Source organism: Daphnia magna, linkage group LG1 (genome assembly GCF_020631705.1).
Source record: "Daphnia magna isolate NIES linkage group LG1, ASM2063170v1.1, whole genome shotgun sequence".
Classification (NCBI taxonomy): domain Eukaryota; kingdom Metazoa; phylum Arthropoda; class Branchiopoda; order Diplostraca; family Daphniidae; genus Daphnia; species Daphnia magna.
Window position 1 is genome coordinate 18,136,034 of NC_059182.1, and position 25,766 is coordinate 18,161,799.

The following is a 25,766-nucleotide window of genomic DNA, read 5'->3' on the forward strand; positions in this document are numbered from 1 at the left end:
ATGGGAAGGGTGGGTGAAAATTCGATGAAAAAGTCTTTAGAAAGCCGAGAGAACCTTATGCAAATGAAGTCACTTTTTTTTTTTTTTTTAAACAAACAGCTAGGGCTACGAAGACGCAAAAGGGCTTTAAAAAAAGAGCTACGTTAGTTCTACCTGCAGCCTAATTTTCAGATTTTTTTTCTTTTTATCCAACGATTTTACAGGTGGCTAAAAAACGAAATTATGGAAATCCTTTTTTTGCGGCATCAACCGGAGTTGCCGAATTCTTAGAAACCCTTTGTTTTTTTTTCCTACAGTTTTACCAGAGTAATAGAATACTATATATATTATACATAGTATTCTATTACTCTAGTATATATATATATAGTATTCTATTATATATATAGTATTCTTTTACTCTGGTAAAACTGTTGCCAAAGTGACCTAATTTGCATAAGGTCCTCTCGGCTTTCTAAAGTTTTTTTCATCGAATTTTCACCCACCCTTCCCATTAAAATAAAATTCTGGAAAAAATTAGGGACGTTCTAACTATTTATGAGAACGTACACACAAAAAATTGTACCATTTGGGGGAAAATTGTGGCACTGAGAGAACCGCAAAAACGGCGTTTTTGCATAAGGTTCTCTCAGGCTTCCAAAGACTTCTGGTAGGTACTGTACATTATAATCAAACAGATACAAACTATATAGAAGTAATACAACTATACAACTATATACTATATACAAATAATATCAATTTGGTGTTTATGTTGAGCCTTCGAAATAACAGTAGAAAACTGATGATCAATGCTGGCGTGCTAGCAGCGCTTTGGATTCTTTTATTTTAAAAACAGATCTTTACTATTACTATACAAAAAAACGAGGGTTTTGACTTTTGGGTCGGGGCATGGTCGGGCGTTATGAGCATCGGGCGTAAGATGATTTTCCGCCCGGTGGGACTACCATCTGTCGACAAATGCATTTACTGCGTGGAGTGAAACAACACACCCTGTAAGAGTCGCTCCCATCGGGCGGAAAATCACTCTTTCGTCCCGACCGCCCCGACCCCAAAACACCCCGTTTTTTTTAATAGCAATCCCCGCAAGAGGGTACCCCTTCTCTGAGAGGGAAAATAGCCATAGTGGAGGAACCAAGGGTCTATCACTCTGATAAAAACTTAAAATTGACTAAGTAGACAAAAACAGTTCACAATCAGGTTAAATTAATTTTAGTCCAACTCAAACAACACAAGCCTTGCTTTCCCAAAAGCAAGGGGATTGCATTTTGTGCTTGTCTTCAACATCTTAGGTAATTTTCTTGAAAATAATGTTTGTTACTAGCCAAGAAAGATTTTTTAAATGTGCATGAACACATGTACCAAGGCCTTATCTATTGATGACTTGTTTGCCTTTGTTATGATTTCAGGGGGATATCTTTCTTTTAAGAAGTCAACATCAGTGAAGGATACACCACAATATATGTAAGTGAAGGGTGAGGTATATCCTGAGAAAACATAGAACAATATCTTTTGAAAGCATTGCATAATACTATAATCAATTATATTCAAAATAGTGCAGTAAATACCGGTTTCAAAGGCTCCAAGGATCTATCGTATCGCCATGCTGACGGTGCTGGAGTATCATACCCAATTATTGCACTGCAGGGCCGTTAAAATGGCGCATTAACGGTAGCCTTAAATCAGGCACAAAACAAAGTTTCTGATACGAAGAAAAACTTAGCAAACTTGTAGAATTTAAAAACTACGGTGGGAAACCTATCTCGGTGACCATTTGCTTACATTCTCACCGGGTCACACCCGCACGAGAAATTACAGACAATGGGTAACAGTCTGACACGGCGGCAGTTTATGATAGTATGTGCCAACAGATGAGCTCTGGGCCAGTAGAACAAGATGGCCGCAGGCCGCCATTCCGCCATAGAAATGAAGAGCTTTATTCTTTGACTTGTACTAATAATCAAGTGTAATTGAATTAAGATAAAAAACCGAATTTGTGTTGCCGGTTTAAGTTCTAATTTATGTACTGGTTCTTATTGCTGGGATCTGCACGTGTGAGATATCGTCCAATACACGAACCTTTGAATCGCGAAATCCTTCTGTCTTTCTTGTAATGTGTCAGGAAAAGCAAAAGTAGATTTTAAGAGGTCTGATTTTTCTTTTCTTACCTAGTAATGAAATTCGTGTACGCTGCTTTAACTGGGTATTTGATTGGAGCACAAAGTTTAACTAGAAAAGAAAAACCAACTGCATAGTAATTAAGGGGGGCCATATTGAATGGAACAGTGTATTACAGCAATATAGAGGTTATACATGCTGTTTGTAAATCAAAACTTTCGGCAGGGATAAAAGGGAAAGTCGGTATTATTACGAAGCGGAGAGGAGGGCAGTCAGTGGATATGACAGGTCAACGCTACTGTAAAAAAAATAAAATGAAATCGATAGAAAAAGTGAGAGGGAGACGAAAATCGCGCGAGTATACGAAAGTCCAGAGAACACGAAACGAGAATCGAATGGACGAAAGCGGTTTCAAGAGATTGTTTTTTTTTCTTTTCTGTTACACGAAGAGCAGCTGCGACTTCCAAAAAGAATATACATACATTTAGCTACCATCCACAGCGGCGTCAACCGAAATAAAATCATGGCTTTAATTTTTTTTTTGTCTTTTTTTTTTTTTACGTTTAAATGTTGTGTAAAGACATCGGCGAAATCAAAGCTGTCCTCCTCGTGCTTCCTTACAAAAAAAAAATTGGATTTGATAATTTGATATCGGTTATAATGTTCTGGAGGGAATGGGCCTCAATGAAAGCGTTTCCGAAGATGAAACGACGAGAGGCGAACGTCGACCTACGCCAAACGCAAAAAGGAAAAACGAGGGTAAATGAAAAAAGATGAACGCGTGTGAACAAGAGGGAATAAAAGCGCACGCGTGCTGGGCCACACTGGGTGGATTTAGTTTTTTTTCTCTTTTAGTTGCCCAGTAATAAAAAATATCGCGGAAAGTAGTTTTTAAGTTGACAAAAAAATAAAAAGAAAATCTCAATCCCGAAAAATACGACGGTTGCCGTTCGGTGTACAAAGAAATGGGTGGAGAGGGGGGTCATGACGCCTAGTAAGAAGAGAAGCACGATATACAGAAACGAAGAAGGCAAAGGACACGAGAATGTAGGAGGGCGGGAAAGGGGTGAAAGTAGACGAGGAAAACGCACGACATGAAAAGTACTACTTATGTTAAAACAGTGACGTAATCTCGACCTTATAAGTTGGGTAAGTAGACATAATTAGTGTTATTATGTAGAAGCCCCGCAAGAGGATTGTTAAGAAAATAATATTAATAAAAAGAAGATGGAAAAATAAAAAAGAAGAATGAACTATCCGGACAAGACTTGCGAGAGATGATAAGCGGATTTTTTTTTTGTTGGACGTGGAATTGCTATGAAATTCTCCCTTTTTTTAAGACAAATAAAAAAAAATCCTGTCTAGCTATTATTGTCTCATTCCTTGGCTTCAAAATATTTGTAGGTTGGATTTTCGTATCCATTGATCTGCATGTTGGCTACGTGCCTTTCCTCCGGCGTTACAGTTTGATCTACCTCAATGAAACCCTGAAAATGCAAACGAATCAAATTAAACTCCGTTTTAAAAACATGTTGATGATTAACTACGAACCTGTTGGTGAGGAGAGCGAGCATGTCGCCTCTTCAGTAAGACGAGACCGACCACCATGGCAGCCAAAAGAGCCACTCCAGCAAAAGCCAGGGTGAAGTAAACGGAACGGTTCTCGCGATGACCGGATTCATGGCGGACAGAGAAACCCTATGACGAGCGCCAAGACATGAAACATAAAAAGAGACGAATAAGACATGGAGCTTTTCTACGAGCTTTCATTTGCGGTTTGTCTTACAGCTTCGTTATGGGCAATTTGGTGGTTTTGTGCATGCGCCACCTTGGGTCGCTCCTGCATATGCTGGACAGCCTGGGCGTCAACGTATGGAGGCAATTCTTCCTTGGCCTTCTTCTCCTTCATCTTGTCCTTCTTAATCACTTCCTCCTTGATCATCTTGGGCTTCATCTTGTCACCCATTGGCTGGCGTTGCTTGGGTGTGGCAGTGGATGTCATCGCTTCTTGTTTGACCATCGAATCGTCCTTGACCGTTTCCTCGGCGCTAGAGTCCAGCTGGTTTTGTTTCTTGTTCTTTGATTCCATTTTCTTGCGTTCATCGCGCCGGCGTTCGTCTTCCTTGCGGGCCTTTTCAGCTTGGCGTTGGCGTTCCTTTTCTAAATAAAGAAAGAATAAATAAATACCAACAGAATCACGTAAATCATATTCAAATAAATCCACTTTACCCGCTTGTTTCGCAACGATTTCAGCCTTGAAACTATCGAGCACATCCTCCTCAGACGTGCGGGAGGTCATTAGTAGAGGAGATGGTGTATCATCTTTCGACCGCAGGGCCAGCAAATAATCCTTCATCAGCGGCACAACCTTGGCTTGAATGTCTGGGAACCTGAGATCAATAGCCAACGTGATTGTAATGAATACCCTATTGATCAAACGCCCAAACCAGCTGAGAAGGGGGGAAAAAAATAGGGAAATTGGGTAGGCGTGTCGTCAGGGAAACTCTCCATAAAAAAAAAAATTGGAGGCTCCATTTTTCAACCAACAAAGAAATTAACTCCACCACGACATGGAAGGGGAGAAGAAAAATACCCCACTCAACGACGAGGAAAAAAAAGATGGCGACAATAATGATGGGTGTTCCATTAATAAGTGACAAAGTGGCAACCGCTGGGGTTTCTAACTAAGAATAATGACGTCAATATATAAGTTAACACGCGATATGTTGTTGATCCCGGCGACAATGCCCCGAGAAAGTACACAACTGACGGGGAAAAATCGATCAATACTTTCTCCCCGGGCAACAACAAATTCGGAACTTTGCTCTCAGCCTAAACTTGCCAGCGAGGGTGGACAGGCCCCCCAGTCTAATAATTCCGCTAACTGATGGTCGTTGCGAGTGTGAAAGAAAACATGTCCTTTTTATTAATAAAAAAAAAAAAAAGGAAGGAAAATTTGTTTTACCTGTCGAGCATCTGCAGGCTTTGATTGGTGAGCCTCTCAATATCATTCAAATGTTGAATAGTGGCATCCTTTTCCCGCTGGGCCTGACTGGGATTGATGTTGAGCAGGTGGCGGAAGTGGCTGATGCTGTGGTGACGGTCCTTGTGCAAGGCGCGAAGCAACTTCTCCAGGCACTTTTGAATGCGATGCGTGTTGGCAGGGTTCTCGTTCAACGCGTCCGTATAGCACGTCATGGCGTCACGCTTCTTCTCGTTGATGGCGGCCAAAACGCGTTGTCGGTGAACAGCTGACAGCTGACGTTTCTCCATGACATCTTCGTCTTCCATTGATTTCACCAACTTCTGGAATCTGTGTGCGAGTGGAATGAAAACAGATTGAGAACAGAACTTGGTAAGAAACAAAAAATGAAATTCCTTGCCGGTTAGTCATCTTGTGTTTGAATTCTTCAGCGCCTTTGGCATCAGTGGAATGTAAGTCTTGGTAACGGTCCTCCAACTCGGACCAATCCTTCATGATCTGGTGCGACACGGCAATTCGTTACATCATCAGTTACACGAGTCTCAATACAATTTTTAAATCATTCGTTATTTTTACCTTGGTAACACGTTCTCTATGCCTCTCTTCGAGACGCTGTTCGGCGTCGAGGAAGTCGTCGCGTTCCTTTTTCGGATTGTAGTGAGTCAAATAAGGATCAGGAGTGGGCGATGCTTTAGGTTTCGGTGTGGTGGTGGTAGTGGTGGTGGTGGTCGTCGTCGTTGTGGTCGACGCTGTGGTGGAGGTCAAATCATCGTCTTCGGCGCTATCGACGTCGTTTTCATCATCCTCGTCGTAGTCATCATCATCATCATTCACGTCAATGGTCTTGCTCTTTTTATCGTCCAATTTATCTTCAACGGGAGTTGCGGCCACATCGTCGTCGTCGTCGACATCATCGTCGTCATCGTCGTCATCTTCATCATCGTCGTCGTCGTCATCTTCGTCGTCCTTGGACGATTCCGTTTTCAACGATTTGGCAACGGGAGAGACGTCGTCCAAATTGGCGGCCCTCGGACAGCAAACAAACTCGACGCCAGAGAAGAGATCCACTCCGCATGGCAACAGGATGGCAAAGGATCGTAGTTTGAGATCGCGAGCCGAACAGGCAGCGGCGGCTGTGGCGTTCCATTCGTCGTACGACCAGCAACGGCTCGCATTGTGGACGTGATCAAAGACGCACTGTTCGGGCACGAGCAGGGCTTCGCTCTGGAATGCTCCTTCTATATAAACAACAGAGATATGTATTAGAAGAAAAATCCAATCACGCCCGTACAATGTCCTCTCTTTCTCTTGAGAATAGCTGCGCTCAACTTGCGCATAGCAACACGAGCAATCACAAACAAAAAGCTTTTGACCCAAGTGATTTTTTTTTTCTTCTTCCAAATGTCATATAGTCAAGAGATTTTCATCCCCCCTTCTATTCTGCCTTCGTTATACTTTGGACGTGATTTATTGGAACGGTCACAATCGGCCGAGACTGACCCTCGTTCATTTGGCCACCCCGTAGGAAAATGGGAAACTGTTTTGGTGAAAGGGTTTGGGTCGGTAAGAAAAAAACGATTTATATGACTTACCCAGACAGCGGTAGGGTTTCACAGACTGCGCCGTCTTGCATTTACGGTGTCCAAGTTTGCACCAGTTGTCAATCTTGACAGATCGCGGGGCTTCGACGATGTTGGTAATGTTACGACCACGGTATGCCTATCGGGAACGAGAGAAAAATACATCTATTATACATGGAAATCAACTTTGTCAGCTACTTTTTATTTTTTATTTTTAAAATCGAATTCGTGGCAGTTAAGGATTAACTGCGGCAAATATGACATGAAAGGTTTTTTGGACACATTCAGAGAGACAAAGAGGCGAACGAGAAGATCTTTTTATTTGATTTTCCTAGAAAAGTCGGAGGAAAAAAAGGATTTAAAACAAAAAATGGCTCTTTGCAACTAAATACAGAGATGAGAGCCACGCGGACGGAAAGGGGAGATTATAATTGATCCAGCTCATGCCTTTCCTTATTACAAAAAGCCTCTTTTTGCGTACTTTTTTCGGCCGCCCCCTTTCTAGAAAAGGAAAGCGAATCGATCGGGACCTCAGGAAAAGCCTAAAAGAATTACTTTTAGTGCCTGTCAGTTGCCCCCCTCACTGCAGTAACCCACAGGCTGCCTTCTTTCTCAGGCTGTTTCCGCCACTTCGAGCTCCATTCGGAGAACAAAAAAAAATATATAAATAAATCTTAAAAGAAAAGGAGGACATGTTCGGGAAAAAGAAACGACTCGACGGTGGATCTGCCTTCCCCATTGCGAGCTATACATGTCATTATTTTCTGGCTATTCGACGCTGACGCCATCGTGAAACAGCGGCCGGCGTCAGCGTTAACTATAGATCTATTCTTCCAGTGGCTGTTCCGGCAGAACCGATTCCTGGCTGGATTATTCACAAGCACAGCCGCTGACTCACCCAGCTCTAATGCGCCTTCCTTGTTTCATGCTACGTTCGCAACCTATGCTCGAAGAACGTCCTAAAAGTAAATCAATGTTTCGAAATATCTAGTAGTAGGACTTCCGCCTCCACCCACACACCAAAGTCCGCCCTATCCCAGCTTTCAACAAGTTTCGACCGGTGATGTTTTATAATTTAGCGAACCGAGTCTTCAAAAACTTGAGAATCTGTAACTAGAGCGGTTCCACCCCTCGTCGTTAGGTTGCTAGGCGACGCCGTCGTGCAGTCCGCCTCAATACACGGGCCACTGTCGTCTAGTCAAAGCTCCTTAACCATGTCAGTTTTAGCTCTCCTAACTGCTCCTATTATATTTGGTAAGATACGTTGTGGAAAAAGCAGGAAAAAATAAAATAAAGAATCACTCGGTCGTTCCTCTTTGCCAACGGTTAGCCATCTTTTCCTCCCCACTCCTTTCTCGATATTGGCCGTTGCGGGGTGAACCCCCTCGATGGTGGAAGAGGAACTCATCGATCGAGTGCAAACCGAGCGTATGACTCATCGAGCGGCGTATTTTTATATTCCGGGACGGGCGATAGCGAGGCGCGTGCAAACAAGGCACACACACACTCGTCGACTTGTACCAACGAAGGCACTTGGCTTGGCCGCTTCGATACAAAAGAAATAGGAAAGGGGGGGGGGAGGGAACGGGAAAAAAAAACTTGAAAACGACAATAAATAGAGAAATGCTGCATGCGTACGCGCGCAACAAAAGAAAAACATTAATGACTGCTACCTTTTGACCTCAATGTTTGGACGTAAACTTACTTTATCTCCCTTCAAATATAAAGAAAAGTTCGGATAAGGGATATCAACATTCGATGACAATCAAAGTGATAAACTCTTTTTTCTTTGTTTTGCGTTTCTAGTCGGCGGTGTAGTTAAATCGTGAAATGAACGTAAAAGGGATCGTTGAAGCAAGAATTGGCAAGTAGATTTGGTTGAGGATCAAGTCTACCTTTTGAATAAAAATGATGTACTTAGTGATCTCGTTCAACTTTCCCCCTTTAAACCAAGATGTTAACTACGAAGGTTTCCATCTGTCAGGAGCAGTGCATCTTAAGCAGACAAGTTGAAGAGTAGATTGAGTACGTAACGGTGGGCTAAGTGAATGACTACTGAACTGCGGGAAACAACGGAGCCATGAAGAAGGAGTGGGAAAAAAATTGAGCAAGTGGAAGCGCAGCAGAGCAAAGACAGTTGGAGTTGACATCCGACTTGGTCGAATGTCCCCGAAGGGATCGGACAAAAGAAGGTCACTAAATTGAAAACGGGATTTATATATTTCCTTGAAAGAAAATAGAGATCGAGAAGCTGAAATCGATCCGACCCAGGTTCTTAACGGAGAGAAAGCTAAAAACGGATCAATCGTTTCCCTTCCAATTTTTTTCCCCATTTCGCATTGACGTCTTTCGTCTCCTCTTCCATTTTAGCCAATCGATTGGCTCCACTCCAATTGCCCTGGGGAAGGATTTATTTTTTCTGGGGGGAAAGGTAAAAGAAGAAGAAGACGCAAAAGAGGGAAAGTCAACTCAATCGACCACGACAATCGATACAAATGAGGGCAACAACAACACGACTGAAAGCAAATCATTTGATTAGTTTGTCAAACTGACGTAGTAGTATTATAGGTCACGTGTTTGCTTTACCTTGCGACAGAAATCGAGGATTTCAATCTTGTCCTTCAGACAAGAGTTTTTATTCTCCAAATCCGAGACCCACTTTCCGGTCGAGTCCATATACTGCGGATGAAGCGGGTTGCGGACGTCGCAGATGACGGCCACTTGGGGCTCCACCTTAATGGGAGCCACATCCGATCCGAATGATCCGGCGACAGCCTGTGTATTATTGCACATCAATTGAGAATGAAGAAAAATAAAGAAAACAAATTACGTCAACAACATCAATAACACTGGCAATGAAGGGAACATAAAAAAAAAGTCAATTGCAGGGCCACCTATAAGCAGACTTGGCGGAGTAGGAGGAAATTGTTAGGGAAAAAAAGGGGGAGAAGAAGCAGGATATTATTGATTGGTTCTTCGACTCAGTAGAAAGTTTTTTTTCTCTTCAGAACATCCACAAAGAGCTCAATCAGTTTTGTTTGTGTCTTTTCCCACTGTTTCTTTTAAAAGGGAACCTTTACTTAGATCTTTCCTTCGTGTAACTCTTTTAGCTACTCGCTTTTTGTGTGTGTGCGCGCGTCATCTTTCATGGGGTGCTCCAAGTCTGCCAAACTTGTTTATTTGGTGTTTTCCTGGGAAGCTATCGTGACGCTTAATAACGATCGAAGTAAAAAAAAAAAAAAACGTAGTACGGACGGACAAAAAAGCTTTGCCAAATTGGCCGACCTCTTTTCTTCCTGGAAAACAATTGGACGAAATTCATTTGAAACATGGCCCAGCTAAAAAAGTATGTTTCAACAAAGAATGGAGGAAATAAGTGTCGAATTGCACCAAAAAAAAAAAAAAAAGAACCCTCGGCTGTCGGCCCCTAAAGCATTTCGGATGCCGTACGGAAACGCGACACCTACTCCCCTTTTTTTTTGTATGTGTGTCCCTTTTTTTTTTTTCTCTTCACCACAGAAGGGGTATGTGCGTGTCATGTAGAAAAGAAACAATCAAATGTGTGTGCCCATGTCTAGCGGAAATGACTAAAAGCGAGGGTCGGCTCCCGACCGACTCTCTCCCACATACACTTCGAATGTACGCCATCAATCGATCGACCTGAAACATTTTTTTCCCCCCTCTCTGTGTGTGCATGTCTACTGGAATGGCTGATTAATATTAGATTGAACTGGAAAGCGGGAAGGCCTGATTAAGCACGGTAACGAGTGCACACACACGTGTAGAATACACCTCCAGGTTATCCAAAGAGGACCTTTACCTTTTTGATCCCCTGAAATTAAATTACTTTTACAAATTGAATACTAGAGAAAAAAAAATATTTTTTATCAAAAAGTGAATAGGAGAAAACGGAAGAAAAGCTTGAGCCTTTTTGCGGAAGTCTCTTAACCTTTTTTTTTTCTCTTTTTACAGCTGTTCAATTAAGAATAATGGCAGCTGGTGAATAGACCGGGGGACCTCATCTTTTCTTTTTCCTTTTTCAGCTGCTCTTTTTTTTTTTTTGTATGTGTATGGTCCTTTTCTTAAGAAAAAGGGAAAAAAATTGGTTCCAAAATGTAATTCTTTTTAACCTCTCGTTCTTGTAAAAACATTTTTTGCTGACGTTTACAAACGACTGCTGAATGTCTTTTTGCCTTGGTGAACTGATGAGGTCGATCGATTCTTTTATGTCTTGCAACAGACCTCGTCCCCTTTCCGTTTATCTAAAGTCTAAATTCCTCAAATTTTACCGTGGACTTTCGACTCTCTCCTTTTCTTGTGTACATTAGACGATTCGGGAATTTTAGCATGGCTCGAAGCTATGCACCCAACAGTGGAATCTCTCTTTTCCTGTTGACTGACGATTTCGTGTTGACGACAGGGCGTGCTAAGGTCGCGTCTATGTTGGATTAAGGGGAAAACACAAAGCATACACAGTGACAAGGTGAGAAATATGAGATGTTCTGCCATCTAAGGTACCTAATCAAAACCCGAGCTCTGATCCCTACCTTCTGACAGGAAAGGAATGAGGGGGAAAGAAGAAAAGAAACCCAGAGGGGAGGACGACTGCCTACATACAAAGATACACACATGGTGTGGTTTAATCAAACTGATCCATGCAGAGTCATGCACCTCTCTCCACTCCCTTCTGTGTGCAACGGGACCTGCTGATGTTTATGAGATGTAACCAATCTCACAAAAAGCTTCAGAATGGAATGCGCTATCTGCTTTTATGTGACATCTTGACAAAAGTCATGATGGAAGTTCAATCAACAGCTTCAGTTGGGACACCTAGCTAGTGGGAAATGTCACCTGAAAAATAATGGAAAAAGCTTCAAACTAAATAATATATGTAAATTCAAACAAAGGGATTGAAGGTTGTCTAGTCGCGCTGCCTGGCTAACAAACAAATACGCAGAAAAAGCTTTATGGGATTTCGATAGAGAAAAGGAGAATCAGGACGAATGGCGGATAGACCAAGTCACACACAGGGCGCGCACACACACACACCAACACAATCGATTGTTTCTTTAGCTTTTTTTCCTGGGAAAGGAAGAAAAGATCATGGAAATCCATTTCAAGTTGAAAGGAATTTATACCTCGACGTAGGCTAAAATGTCGTTTACACTGATGGCGGATAGAACGATGGCGATGAAAAACACTCGAAAGTTCCACATTTTTGCTTGTTTTGTCGAACGGGGTGGAAGAACAGAGAACACACCCACACTAACGATGACTTTCTCGCTGTAGCTGCCTCTTTCTGTCTGACGTGTGGACGATGCCAGCTTCGATTTCAATAGCCGCCGTTAAGGGGGCAGCACCGTTGACCTACATAACTGCGCCTGCGCGCGCCACCTTTAAAAAAAAAATTTACAAAAGGAAGAAATCATACATAATACTACGTAAGGTGCTGTTGTGTATTCCGTCTGGGATTCTAATAAGGTAAATTGAAAAGAATAAGAAAAAAAACATAATAACTGGCACTTGTCTAGCATTTTTTTCATTTTTCCGATTCCATTCAAGATTGAAAACTGGATGAAAAGCTGGGATTTAATAATACGCAGACGGGAACCAATTTACTGTTCCCCCAAATGAGTTTTCGCGTTCCACGTCCGACCCCGACTTGTTTCCCCCTTTAGCTGTTTCAAATAGGGCAAAGGAAAACGAGGCAATTTACTAGATGTGTCAATGCCGCATGTTTTGAAGGTTGCCACAAACTCTTGAAAACAAAAGTAATGAAATCCTGCACAGAGCAAAAACACATTTCCTAAAGCTCGTTTGTCGTGACACATCAACGCAGTTCACGTATTAAAAATAATAGTAATAAAAACGCCGTGGAGATGAAGCAATGACAACCCAGTTGGCGCCATTATCGATCCAAACTTTTGACAGCACACCAATTCTTGATACACACGTACATATATTCGTAAGCCCATTTGTTTATCTCTGTCTGTCTCTTATGTCTATTACGTACATCACTACCAGGAAAGAAGCTACCAGCGAAAAAGATACGAGGTGGTTGTAGCAACTGTATCACCCGTAGTGGATGTGTGTGGTGATCCGGCTGAAGGGTGGAGTCCCTATCGATTTTTCCCAGCACACATCGTCATGGCGGTTGCACACAGGGACTCATCGAATGGCCTTGTATAAAAGACGTCTTCTCTTCCTTTTTTTTTCCCGCGTATATCTCGATCGCCTCCATCAATAATTCAAGTGCATTCACAGCTGTTGGCATATGGTGAAACCTAAACGACTTACGTATAGTATATACTACACAACTTTTGCCGATTGAGGATTCCTCCCTCCCCCCCTATACATATATCTACGTGAAATGTATAGAGCTTCACATATCCATGTATCCACTACGCTGTGCAATGCACAACAAAAAAAAATGCATAGCAAGTAAAGGTCATGTCATGTTGTGTGGATGGTCGTCACCACGGGAGGACTCCTTTTGTGTGTCCCTTTTTGACTGACGCCAGTGATTATGCACGTCGCCTTGGCAACCGAGAACACGCGCTATCAAGTCAATAACACATTGGGGCGACGTCTGCTGTTGGCGACAGCAGTTTGTATAGAACCAGGCGTCTTACATTATAAATTAGATTTGGTTTCTTTCGTGAAGACCATCGTGTTTGTTTAACTCCCACTGGTTTACACGACTGCACGTTAAATATGCATAAGACGTCAGTATTTATTATTTTTTTTTGCAAGCGATGGAAAATCTTTTTTCGCTGAACGTAGAACGTACATTGTTGTGCGATGATAGCCTGTTTTTTACTCTTTGAACTAAAAATTGAGAATTGTTATTCATCCAGTGCACGTATAAACAGTGCATAGGGGATGACTTTCGATTGAGGCTGATGTGTACAGAGGACGACCATTATCGCTACATAGGATCCGGGAGCTATTACATCAGAGAGGCAGCGTCTCTCACGGTTCACGGACGGCTGGATTCGATAAGGATACGGCAGCACTTATTGCAACATGGCCATTTGCTACTATATATTATGGCCACAAAAAGAGACATCTGAAATTGACTATTGTACAGTATATATTCCAGCAACGTTCTTCTTTTATTTTTTGTTCAATTGTAATCTATTATTAAATAATCGAGCTATTTTTACGACGATGTTTTTTTAATGGAATTAGCAGACGCCATCTAAAGGCTATCACAAAGGACTCGTAGTCGGTTCTTTGACCCTCTCGGACGATATTTTCAGCGGTGATCTAACAGGCACAAACTGATAAATCCATGATGCATGTGTGCGCTCTAGAAAATCTACATGTCGGCAATGAAGGAGAAGATAGCCAAGTGCCAGAGGATATTCGAAATTTCGCCTCGGCGATCTTGTTGTGGATTACACGTGGGATTACATGGCCACAACGAAAGGACGAACCCGTGCGCTGCGCAAAGCAGCCGATTTTAATTACAAAAATAGGAGACGATTACAAGTATACGCCATCTCAGTTCCTCTTAAATTCCCTATATTTATTTCATTTCATTTGCAAACTCTTATATATCTACACTAGCATTTTAGAGTTCATTTGCTATACACTGTGCGTATACACTTAGCCATGCGCTCTGATATGCGCATTTTATTTGCACAGATGTCGACTCCTATCGCCTCTCGGTGAGCCTGTCGACTGGACTTTACCGTATTGTACTTTACACAGGAAACTGTTTCAATATACAAGCACTCTGCACTGCTCGATGGGCCAAGGCATACATAATATATTTCTCCTTTAAGTTCTAGTATATAGCCGCGAGAGCCAAAAGTTGAAAAACACCCGTCTGTATCCGCCGTGCGGATGCTGCTGGCTTCCATCTATTCCCACCTAATCGATATATCCTTAAGGGTCCTCTTTGCTGGCCTTGGTCTTATTCGCTCGTGTGTCGCCCGCGATTCCTTCTCCTCCTTTCTTGTCTTTATTCCATCTCGTCCTCTTTACAGCCTCCTTTCGCTGTGACGCATCCTGGTCTCTCACAGTTTCCAGTCAAGCAGAGCTTAAGCGCGAAAACCTACAGACGAGGTATATATATTGCTATATAATACGCGCTGTGTATCCAGAATATAAAAGCGGGACAATAAAATGGCGAAAAGTGGGGCAAAAGTATGGCAGGCATCTGTATTTCGTCTTCTTTTGATGTACCTTTATAAAGCGATGCAGCATGCCGCTGTATGTGTGTGCTGTCGCGCAATTACATTTGAACTGGCGACAATTAAAAAGCATCCATTAACATGTCTTTATATAAGTACCTCACAAGAGCTCTTTGGGTACGCCAATTGAATCAAACAAAATTCGTGTACATTATAAAGGAACAAATTTCTTTAAATCTCTAAAGATTTGACGCTGTGTATTCATGCGCGTATATTTGAATAAGCTTTTAGGTGTGTCGCATCGGATAGGACCATTAGCTAGTGGCCGACGCGGATAGCGGCAAATCGATGCAATCCTTTCAGGACTGCCATCAGCAGATCGGATGGAATAAATCAAAGCAGGACTTTGATGTTGATTATATAAAAAGCTTTGCTCCAACATGTACGTAGCACTGGCGGATTAAAAGAGAACTTTTTGTTAAAAAATGGCTCACGATGTACCTGTACCAGAAAAAAAGAAAAGAATAGACAGTGATGACGCTCAATCCGAACGATGACCCGAGCGTTCAAAAAAAAAGATGTCAGTGACGCACACAAGCCAATCGAGTCCCTTTTTTTTTCTCGGTTCAGTACATATCCGCTGTGCGGTTTCCGGATATGATGCGCGGCCGGATGTTATTTGGGCAGACTACGAAAAAATAATGATGTATGTTTGTATGTAGAGCATTTAAGAATCAAATAAGAATGCCGTCTGAACATGTATAGCCTAAAAGTATATACAGTTTAAGTTATTGTCGTGGCACACAAGGCCCAACACGGAGTTGCATTTAAAGATAGTTCTAAATTTTTGTAGGGGGCTGAAAGATGAAAAGACAATATGAAACAAGAACTCGAGGGTGAAATAAATAAATAAAAAAAAAGAAAACATCTAAAGCGAGACATTAGGATTCCGATCATGCACACAATCTGTATATCGTGGATATACCAGGTGGGGCGTTCAGTTTGTATAATGAAGAAAGTTAAATGCCTGTTTAATGTTGATGTGTATAGCGAAAGAAACAAAAGAGCGATCGTATAGACAGCAAACACACGGTTTTTTTATAGACATAACGAAAATGAGGGGAGTAGAAGAAAAAGGGCCGCCAGGGTTCAGGGAAACACATACAATGATCACCACACGCAACGTCAAAGCCAATCACGAGCAGCACGCACATCAACCAGCAGCTCCGATACTGCAGCTGTCAATTTCCATATCAATTTTTCCCCATCTACTTCATTTTTTTTTTCCTCTCCCCCATCTATTCAATCAAAAAAAGAAACGAAAAATAAATGATCATGTCCAGCCAAAAAGGGTCTTTTTCTTATAGGGGAGCAGCTGAGAAAAAAGAAAAGAAAAGGAATTTTAAAATAACGCACATTCTATATAATACTTCCCATATTGCCTTTTACATCGATAAAAACTTAAAGACATAAGAATGCATCCAACTGCTGTCCATTATCGTGCGATAACTCTGGTCTCATACTATAGAAAACGACTCGTTCATCTTATTTGTGCCCATAACGGCGTTGCTGCGGATGGCAATGCTGCGGCAGCCAATAAACGCCTCGGTGCCTTCGCTTTTATTGGGACCGTTAGCTGATGATGATGTGCCACCGCATAGCTGGTGCTGGACGCAAACGGCGTACGAATCGTATTAGTCGTAGTACTTTTGTGATAATGATGCTGCTCGGCTTTATTCTTCGTCTTGCCACGATTATGATGTCCAGCAAGGATGATACTATCGCTCGTGTTGCTGCTACTCTCCGTCGGATGCGCTGCTGCCCGTCTGCTGCCGCTGTGTTGCGCCGCAACCGGATGATGTTGCCGCACCCCTTGACCGGCTCCTCAAATGGATGGCAAATGGTCATAACGGCGGACCATTCTCGGTGCTTGGCTGATTTGCATAGATGGTGGACTATTACCGACGAAATTGTTGGAGCTTGTGCTCGTGTTGCTCGTGCTGTACCCTCCTCCTCCGCCGACGTAGTTCAGGCTGCTCGCGACGCCGTGTCCAGGCAACTGTGGCAGCATATGATTACCCGCATACTGAAAATTCTTAGCCAAAAATGAATTTATTATTTTTTTTTCTTGTTATCTTTTGTAAATCAAGTGAAAAAGACGCGAAATGCTCAAGTTTTATGTTGACGTAGTTGTTCAAGCCTCCCCTTTGTATATACTGCCCTGCTGTGTGTCTATAGTGTTTGTAACTTTTGCAATGTGTTATGTACGGCCTGTCGAGTCCAATATCATCGTTCAACTGTGTCTAACTCTTAATTATAGTCCCGACACGCCCATCTGCGAGTTGAGAGGCTTTTGTTTTTCTCCATCATTCCGTAGCGAAGAGCATTCATGGGGTCCCGTTCGCTATCCGTATTATACATTCCCACGAATTATGTAGTATAAGCTCTCTGCCGTCTCAACTAAACACCGACGTAATACTAGCCTACTTTATTATTCGATTTGCCTCGATGTATTAGTATTTTTTAAAGCTCCTTTTTCTTCCTCTAATCCGTCGTGTTTTTCGTGTCTCTTCATCCCGAAACTAATTGCAAAGATGCTTTGCTATAAGTGCAAGTTCTTCTTTATGCGTTGTCGATCACGATCATTTACGGCGGCCTATTCGTCAACGAGGCAAAGTTGCGAGTTTAGCCATAGGAGCCATTTTTCTACATGCCCTTCAGAAAATTCCGCAAGAGAACAAGGTGGATCGCGTGAATCAGCTGTTTCAAAGTTTGTAGCTACGAGGCGTGCATTTTATGCTGGGCCACTCGAATGGCGTGCATTTGCATATGGACGGATGGGGCCTTTTTTGAATGGCTGTTCGCTACCGATTTCCAATCGCCAAATGGGCATTCTAACAATAGATTTCTGCTGCTACATGGACGTCATCGAAAGCAATATGTTGCTCTTCAAAACAAAAAAACGAGTCCAGCTGGTTGGTCTACAAAAAATGGAGGAAAAATCGATATCGTCTGATGGACATGTCACATCTTTATTCGTTTTTTTTTCTTTCTCCTGCTTACCCGTGAACGGGATCTCAATCTCCTGAGTCGTTCATATTCTTCCAATTCAGATTCTGGCAGTCGGAAATTGAAGTTGGCAAAGTAAGGATGACGGAGCAGCTGATCGCAGGTGTAGCGCTTCGACGGATCTCGATCCAGACATTTCTAGACACACACAAAAACGCCCCATAATAGAGCACACACACACAAAAGAAGGAATTTCAATTTAGCTATTAATATTGTTTTTTTTTCTCTTTCTTATTTTGCTAGCTTGAAAGTCCATTTGCATATGAATAAGGTTATTATCGATCCATAAGCCTTCCTTTTTCCATCAATTTTGCGCTTTCGCAATCACAAGAGGACGTAACCCCCATTCGAATATGTTATCCCCATTTTTAAATTCTTAATGATTGAGATATTGAAAAGAATACATTAGCTTTGATAAATAAAGACGAAATAGTGGATTTAAATAGGAGCATTTTTTAGCTCGATCGGATGGAAGAAGGAAGATGTTGAATGATATGAAAGACAATTAATTATTTGTGATCGGCTCACCTTTAGAAAATCCATTCCGTCGATGGAGAAATCACGGGGCATTTTGGATTCGATCGATTCTCTGACGTCTGGCTCCGGAATCGACAATCCGGCGAAGAATTCATTGTTTTTAAAGACTTTCATGTGTCGAGGAATCAGGTCACCTGTCATCAAATCATCAATAAAATAAAATAAAAAATGTATTCCAATCCCGTACATTGGTTAAGTGTCCGAATTCACCTAAAGTCTTCCGGATGAGAAAGAGTTGGTCGACATCCGATTTGCCCGGCCATAAGGCTTCGCCTCGAACCAATTCGGCAAAGACGCAACCTAAATTTTTAAACAATAATTTTCATCATTACGTCATTCAATTGCATTTAATTGTATACACCTACCGATAGCCCAAACATCTACACCGGGACCGTATTGGGTGTCTCCGACCAATAATTCCGGTGCTCTATACCATCGTGTGGCCACGTAATCGGTGTAATTCTCTCCTGGATCTGTTTCCACATCAGGTGAAGCCAAATCGAAATTCAAAAAATAAAAAAGAGTCACGTTATTGTTTCCAATCCAATCCAAATAATACAATTGGTTAGGTATTATTGCGTTGACAGATGTTGAATGGATAAAAATCAAATTTACTGAGAAGTCTGGCAAAGCCGAAATCGCAGAGCTTCACCACGCCTTCCTTAGTGAGAAGGATGTTTTCCGGTTTGACGTCTCGGTGAATGCAGTTGTGGGCGTGGCAATAGCCGACGGCTTGCAATGTCTGCCAGATGATCCGCTTCGTCAACACTTCCGGCACTCTGCAATCAGCAAACATATACGCCACGCAGTACATACGTAGATTAAATATTTGTCGTGTTTACATCCATCCTCTTTCACTACTTATGTAAAGCTTCTACACAGCGACATTTTGCATTTGAATTGTAATCGTTCTAGTCGACTACATATCCACTTAATGGATAATACACACACGCAAGTTTTGATTAAACACAAAAAGACGTTACCCTCTCGGATGTTTTTCCAGTTCGTTTAGTACCGTCAAATCACAATATTCAAAGACGAGATGCAATTTCTTCTTGCGCCGGAACACTTCGATCAAATTGACCAGATTGGGATGCTTCAATTGCTGCGCAATTCAAGTGAAAACGTCAACACACACACACACGGATCGATAAACAAAACAAGAGTTCCATTACCTTGAGCATGCGGATTTCTCTGAGGGCGATTTTCTTGATGAGCGGATCTTCTTCCGATTCGACAAATTTCTTGATAGCCACAATTTGGCCCGTTTCGCGATTCCGGCACTTGTAGACGACACCGTAGGAGCCTTCGCCCATCCGGCAAATTTTCTCGTAGCGCTCCATAAAGTGCGACGATGGAGCTCGCGACCTAAACATCGAAACAAACGGCACTCGATTTATCGTCGTTCAATTTCACGTTCAGCTCGTTCCGTATCTGAGTGCCCCAAACACAGCCGCACTAACTCACAGCCAGCGAAAGTATGAACCACCAAATGTTGTTTTCTTTTGTGTTCAACTTTGGCATCAACTTTGATGGAAAATCGCCATCCGCACGGGTTTTCTGTCCATCTTTTTTCGGCAGACTTGGGAGCTGATCGCTGTCTGATGAAATGTTCTACCTAGCGAGCGGTGCGTGTAAACGGCCGTGTTGTTTAACTGTTCGTGTGAGTGTAACGTTACTTTCCATCTTTCGCTAGCCCATTCTCTCACTGCTGGCTTTTTTTTTTCTCTGTTTCTGTTTGATTTCTCGTTGCCAAGGCGACGTGACTTTTACCCGAGCACCGTGGCAATACATTCAACTATCTATAATAGAACTGGGCTTCTTTGTGCGTGCAACTACTGCCCTGCCCTGACTATCGAACCGGAAAAGAAAAAAAACTCTTGCGCCGCTGGAAATGAGAGGGGCAAAAAAAGAAAGTTGGATTGAAAAAAAAAAGCTGAAATGGGATGGAAAACAAAAAAAAAGATAAAGTTATGGAAGAATCGTGATGGCCCGGGAAAATATGTTTCTAGATGGGGTTAGAATCAATTGAAAATCTTCTAGTTTTTTTTTGGTGGGGGTTTGTTTGTCGTCAGGCAAAGCGGTGGTGGTAACAACTTGAGCCCGATGCAAAACGTAGACACAATAGGCCAGACCAGTGTTCTCTATGATATGACAGCGGTGTAGGTACACAACGACACGAGGACACGAAAGATCCCGAATCGTCCCTTTCCATTTTTTATTTTTCGTTACAAAAATCGAAGCCATTCGATGAATTCGGCGTTATTTTTCAATTTTCGTGCTTTTTATCGACGAGTTCACTAATGGATTTTAGTGGATAATTGGTAATTATAGGGGAGGAAAAGTACCGTGAATTGCTGACGACGAATGTGCGATTGTTACCGGCCATCCAAAATCGAGATTCAGCCAACCATCGTTCCATGACTGAGGCGATTTCACTTCTAACAACGTCACAAATTTATTTCCAACGCTGTAATTCCTCTTGCGCTCCCTTTAAAATACCCTACATTCCAATTGCAATCAAATGAAATCTTTAAATCCAAAAATGTATATGCACGAATGTCTTACCAAGTCCTTGCGTCGATGGAAAAGTCTCGATCTATGTATGCAAAGCAGTTGGCATCGATGTGCTCGCCGCAACGACTCAATACCTTGTAATCTCCACCTGGGCTCTATCCACGTGAGTTTATATTGGACAACAATGTTTTTCCTTTTGCGTTGTACCCACCCTCATATAACGATAGAGAGGGTGCTGATGATATAGTGCGGGTAGCAGGATCATCAAAAAAAAAGACACACGGGTTCAATTAAACAATGCGACATCCCCCCCTTCTCTCCCCCTATATACAATCCATCGTTCGTGCGTACACTTTTCTTTTTTGTTTCTTTGAACTATAGAGGGGGGAATAGGGGCACATCACGAAGCGGACACAATGATACATCGAATGAATGTAGAGAGAGACTCCTTTTTTGTGTGTTCCCCCCCTCTGATGGATTTGCTTGCAAGGGACTCGCATCCGTCAGCGGGGACACATGTGGTGCATGTTTTGGTAAAAGGATGCGCCCGCAATAGAAGAAATAAAAATATATTTAAAAAAAAAGGGCAAGTGTTTTGCTCTGCAATTCAACTGTGTTTCTTTTATTCCTGAATAAATTGCTGGCCACCAATTCGAAATGCATTTATGGAACGGGAGGTTGCGATGGTTAAGAGGCGGGACGAAGTATGAGAACAGCAATCAAAAGCGCTGACGAAGGACGTCGTCTGCGGTTCTAGGATGAATTGTTCAACAGCGAAAGTCACGCAATTAGAATAATCATATTTCTATATAAGGGTACTATATAGTACCACGCGCATTGGTTAATTTAAATGCGCTCTTGCGTATCGGGGTTGTAAAATAATAATCGAGTGATTTACACAAGTACGTGTTCTGTATCGCACGCCTTCTTCGTTTTATGTGAAGCTATTTAAATCTTGGCTCATTATATTCATGTTTGTTATAAAACCTCGTTATTAAACACGAGAAATTGATCAAATAGAATGAACTTCTGTGGTCTCTGTAGGACTACTACTACTTCATACGTTGTTAAAAAATAGTGGTTTCAAGAAAACAAGAAAGACTTGAGAACTGAACGATCCGGTCAAATATCGAAGGGGTCGTGCCCGCAATTTTACCCAACGCCCTAATAATATTTTCCTCTCTGTTTTTATTTGTCGCGGGCGTTATTGTCAGCAATAAATCTTACACGTACTCTTTGTTCTCTATGCGTCGTCTACGTGATATAGAGGTCGACAGTTACAATTATAGATTTTTTTTTTATTTTATTTGGTACGTTCCAATAAAAATTTTATTGTTTTTTGTGTCTTGGCTGATGTGTTTTCTATTTAACGCGTAGCAACAAAATCCTGCAACATTTGAAGTCTATATACCAGTAAATCACATGGCGGACAAAGGGACAAAAATGAACGAAAAAAGAAATGTGTTGTGTTGTTATTTTTTCGAACTTTTTATTATGTTGCAATATGATGATGATGATGCGGTATTGTATAGCTAATGTATGGCCAAGTCCACTTCTATATTTATACATGTTCAAACATCGAATGACCAAACATCACGACATGTCCCAGAACTGCAAAGCACGCGCAGGTGTGTAACACGCGGCTATAGATATTATTACCATAAGCTATAAGAAATGACGTCACATCATCACATGTCAGTGTTTGAGACCAAACTGTGTGCGAAGTGCGAATTTATAAATGAAAGAGGAAAATGGCGATATCGTGCGGGAAATCCGCAAAATGGGACATTTTTCGTGAAATTCCCAGAAGGAAATTAATTTCTATGTAATTCTAAAAATAATTAAAAACATAGAAAGGTATATAGAGTCACGATCCTTGTGTGCAGCGTCTAGACACGTATAACCTTAAAAAAAAGGGGGGCGCCGGGGTATTCCGTCATGCGACTGTCAAGAAGTCGAAGCTTTTTTTCGGGTTTCGTGAGTCACGCAGAAATGCCTCCTAGTATTGTTCATACTGGACTATATATCTAATGAGAAACTCCAGTCTATTATACAACTCATCGTTCTATACGATTCTATGCACACACCGGTCTCTTTCGTGCCTGATATCTTTCCGCTCTTACACGGGGATAAAAGAACATGTTTTTAAAAGGCAAAAGCTATTAAGATATATCAACTGTCCGCTCTGTAAAAGGTAAAACTGTATTTCCGTGTATAATAGTTCTGCATGCTATTATGCATGCATTAAGAACAATCAAGTGTATAGCATTTAAAGTAACGGGCACTACTGAATTTAGAATTCATTTTCCGGAGACGAGGTCCAAGTTGCTCGCGACTGTGGGAGGGAGATTACAATTCCCTTTTCTTCATTCATTACATATCCAACTCACGAACTTTAGAGTGAAACATTTTCAGATCGGACTGACGTTCCACGCACGATCTTTCTCTCCCCCGCCTTTTGCTACTTTTATCTTTGTGTGTGTCCATTCTTCGTAACATTTTGATGTAAACGCCACGAGTGCCACATAGCGTCATAGACTTGCGTGTTGGAGGATCCCACTCTGCTGCCTACAGACATGTATATACATTTCGTTTTTCTTGTTCTTCTATATCCTTCCGTTTCCAATTGAATTGCTTCCTCTTCTTTCTACTCTGTCTTGTTTCGTGATTCTTTTTTTCTTTCTCGTTACTCCGTGTGCACTCGGTTTGTACACACTTTTTGATTCTCCATTCGTTTCGCCCTTTTCAATCATCGTTCTGAACTTCTTCTCCTTCCGGCTTTCCGCTGTGTGTATGAACAAAAGAAAAAAAGGAACCGATGACAAAGACCATGTTCTCTCTGTTGTGCATTTACCCCTGGATATTTGGACACAGGATTTACAGGATTTTGTTTTTATTGCTGTGGTATATTCGCACTGATGGCGTTTGCTCCTTTCTTTTGTTTAATGGATGTCAATGGATGCCAAATTGAGATCTTCTTCTCTTTCTTTTCTTCTTTAATACAATTGAATTGTAATACTTAAATTTAAGTACCCTCGAACAGCGAAACGGTAGATATCTCACAACATTTCCGATCGGCAAAAAGAGGAAATCCAGTGGGATCCGCTTCATCTGGTATTATCACTGTCATTTCTCCACTAACGTGAAAGTTTCCTAAGGAAGCGAACATTTTCGCCAAGTCTAACCAATCATTCCGGTTGTCGACAGCATTCCCATGTGAATGCTGTTCCCTGCGTCGTTTTCTAATATACGGAATGAAAGCGACATCGAGTGGGACTCAATACCAGCCAGTACGTAAGGCGCTTTGAATGGGACGAATCATCCAAGGCGTTGCGCAATGGAACAAGTCTGCTGCTCAGCATAGATTTTCATATTCAGTTTTCCGCTAATCGTTCAACAATTTTCCGCCGGTCTTCAGTTTGACCGGATTTCCCCTGATTTTTAAATTTGATTTAAACTTTTGTTGTTTTTCTAGTTTGTATACGAAATGTACGAGCATACAGCTTCCATCCGGCTCTCTTTTCGCTACACGTCACGATCGATTTTTTATTTATTTTCTTCTTTTTTAACCAAATGGATATGGAGACACGCTTCGTGACAGTTGACTGTACATCCTGTCCCCTTGCGGTACTGTCAATCTGTTTGCTTCGTTTCCACATCACCAGCTTCATATTCTTCTCTCCCTTTACCAGACAATATGTAATCCTGACGTGTATGGTTTTTTTTTTAAGCCGACAGCCATCACTCAGCAATTTCACTGTAAAAAACCAACCTAAATGCAAACAAAAAAAACAAACCTGTCAAAAACAAAAATTCAATATCTAAATCTGGGTGCATTTTCTTTACTATAAGTACTTATATATATACGAACTGCGCTGACTCAAGAGCCGATTCAATTTTTAAAATGTCGTCAATTATGTGTTGTAAGCCCTTTTTTCATTCAACTATGGTTTCAATAGTTTTCTTTCCATATCTTTTCAATTTCGTATAGATTTACAAATCAAAGGACGTTCGCTTGCAAACAGCAACGATTGCACAGGGTCGATTTTTAATGTTGTAGTTTTGGTCGCTATGGAAACATCTCGCAAGGCAGCTGGCCTTTACGCAGAGCAGTACAATAGTTATCCCCACTCTAAAACATTCAATCTCCCCCTCTTTTAAAGATATGAAGGGCAACGACCGTCCTTTCTTTTTCTTTCGATAGAAAAGAAGCAAAAGGGAGATGTCTTATTGGGAAATGTTTTCCTGCGGTTGGCGTCAATTATAGATGATACATGTACTCATACAATCAAAGCTTCTTTTATCGTCCAGTCCCGCATCAAAAACAATCGCAATCAGTCGAGTCTTTTAAAAGGAAGGAGACGTCGGTTCATTCAACCGTGTAGACAACTTGGTGGGTCGTTTCTTTGACACAAAGAAACGGGGAAAAATCAACAAAATAAAATTCTTCAGACTCTTTTTGATCCTGACGCTGTTAAAAAGAATCGCGTCTGTGTGTTGTATACGGAACATAATCGAATCGCAGCCGTAATTTCGTTCAGCGCGCTAACTACACGAGCCATCGTGTGAGAGTTTGTCTGACGAGGTTTTCAAACATCCCGTGAAGAAATCGTCAACGTTGCACAATCTTTTACATGCAAGTCTCTTTGCTTTGATATCATTCTCATATAAGAGACGGAAGAAAAAGGACTGACCCTAATGCCGCTATGACCGTTCGGTAGACATATCCATTTCGACAGTGGGAATAAGAAAACGGGACGTGCTTTCTTGTCCAAATCGCATCTACCAGTTTGGAATGATTGAACGCTAGCCAAAAAAAAAAAAAAA

The 25,766-nt window shown here is 41.7% G+C and overlaps 2 protein-coding genes and 2 long non-coding RNA genes across 6 annotated transcripts; 2 read left to right on the forward strand and 2 right to left on the reverse strand.

The window, feature by feature from the left end:
• The first annotated feature begins 744 nt into the window (after positions 1–744).
• LOC116917830 lies at positions 745–2,088 on the forward strand. The gene is made up of 3 exons (XR_004391264.2): positions 745–1,286; positions 1,404–1,458; positions 1,551–2,088. It is a non-coding gene; the product is annotated as an uncharacterized LOC116917830 (long non-coding RNA).
• A 164-nt stretch (positions 2,089–2,252) lies between these two features.
• LOC116917819 (amyloid-beta-like protein) lies at positions 2,253–11,986 on the reverse strand. Its single transcript, XM_045168177.1, has 10 exons — positions 11,814–11,986; positions 9,262–9,450; positions 6,688–6,814; positions 5,672–6,333; positions 5,496–5,593; positions 5,078–5,425; positions 4,342–4,502; positions 3,899–4,272; positions 3,664–3,810; positions 2,253–3,599 (listed from the first exon to the last, which is right to left on the reverse strand). Exons 1-10 carry the CDS (start codon positions 11,889–11,891, stop codon positions 3,489–3,491), a joined length of 2,295 nt encoding a protein of 764 aa, XP_045024112.1. The 5' UTR covers positions 11,892–11,986; the 3' UTR covers positions 2,253–3,488.
• A 197-nt stretch (positions 11,987–12,183) lies between these two features.
• Positions 12,184–14,817, forward strand: LOC116917834. Its single transcript, XR_006642582.1, has 3 exons — positions 12,184–12,640; positions 12,700–13,759; positions 13,870–14,817. It is a non-coding gene; the product is annotated as an uncharacterized LOC116917834 (long non-coding RNA).
• Positions 14,818–15,561: 744 nt separating this feature from the next.
• LOC116917839 (cyclin-dependent kinase-like 4) lies at positions 15,562–21,128 on the reverse strand. Of its 3 annotated transcripts, none has more exons than XM_032923448.2 (10): positions 20,991–21,128; positions 20,771–20,925; positions 19,598–19,790; positions 19,406–19,527; positions 19,038–19,201; positions 18,788–18,895; positions 18,633–18,722; positions 18,414–18,556; positions 17,880–18,023; positions 15,562–16,902 (listed from the first exon to the last, which is right to left on the reverse strand). In XM_032923448.2, exons 2-10 carry the CDS (start codon positions 20,842–20,844, stop codon positions 16,702–16,704), a joined length of 1,239 nt encoding a protein of 412 aa, XP_032779339.1. In that variant the 5' UTR covers positions 20,845–20,925; positions 20,991–21,128; the 3' UTR covers positions 15,562–16,701. The 3 variants fall into 3 exon arrangements, with proteins under 3 accessions (XP_032779339.1, XP_032779331.1, XP_032779343.1); XM_032923440.2 differs by having other exon boundaries at positions 15,562–16,911; XM_032923452.2 differs by lacking the exons at positions 20,771–20,925; positions 20,991–21,128 and adding an exon at positions 19,890–20,140 and having other exon boundaries at positions 15,562–16,911.
• Positions 21,129–25,766: the final 4,638 nt, after the last annotated feature.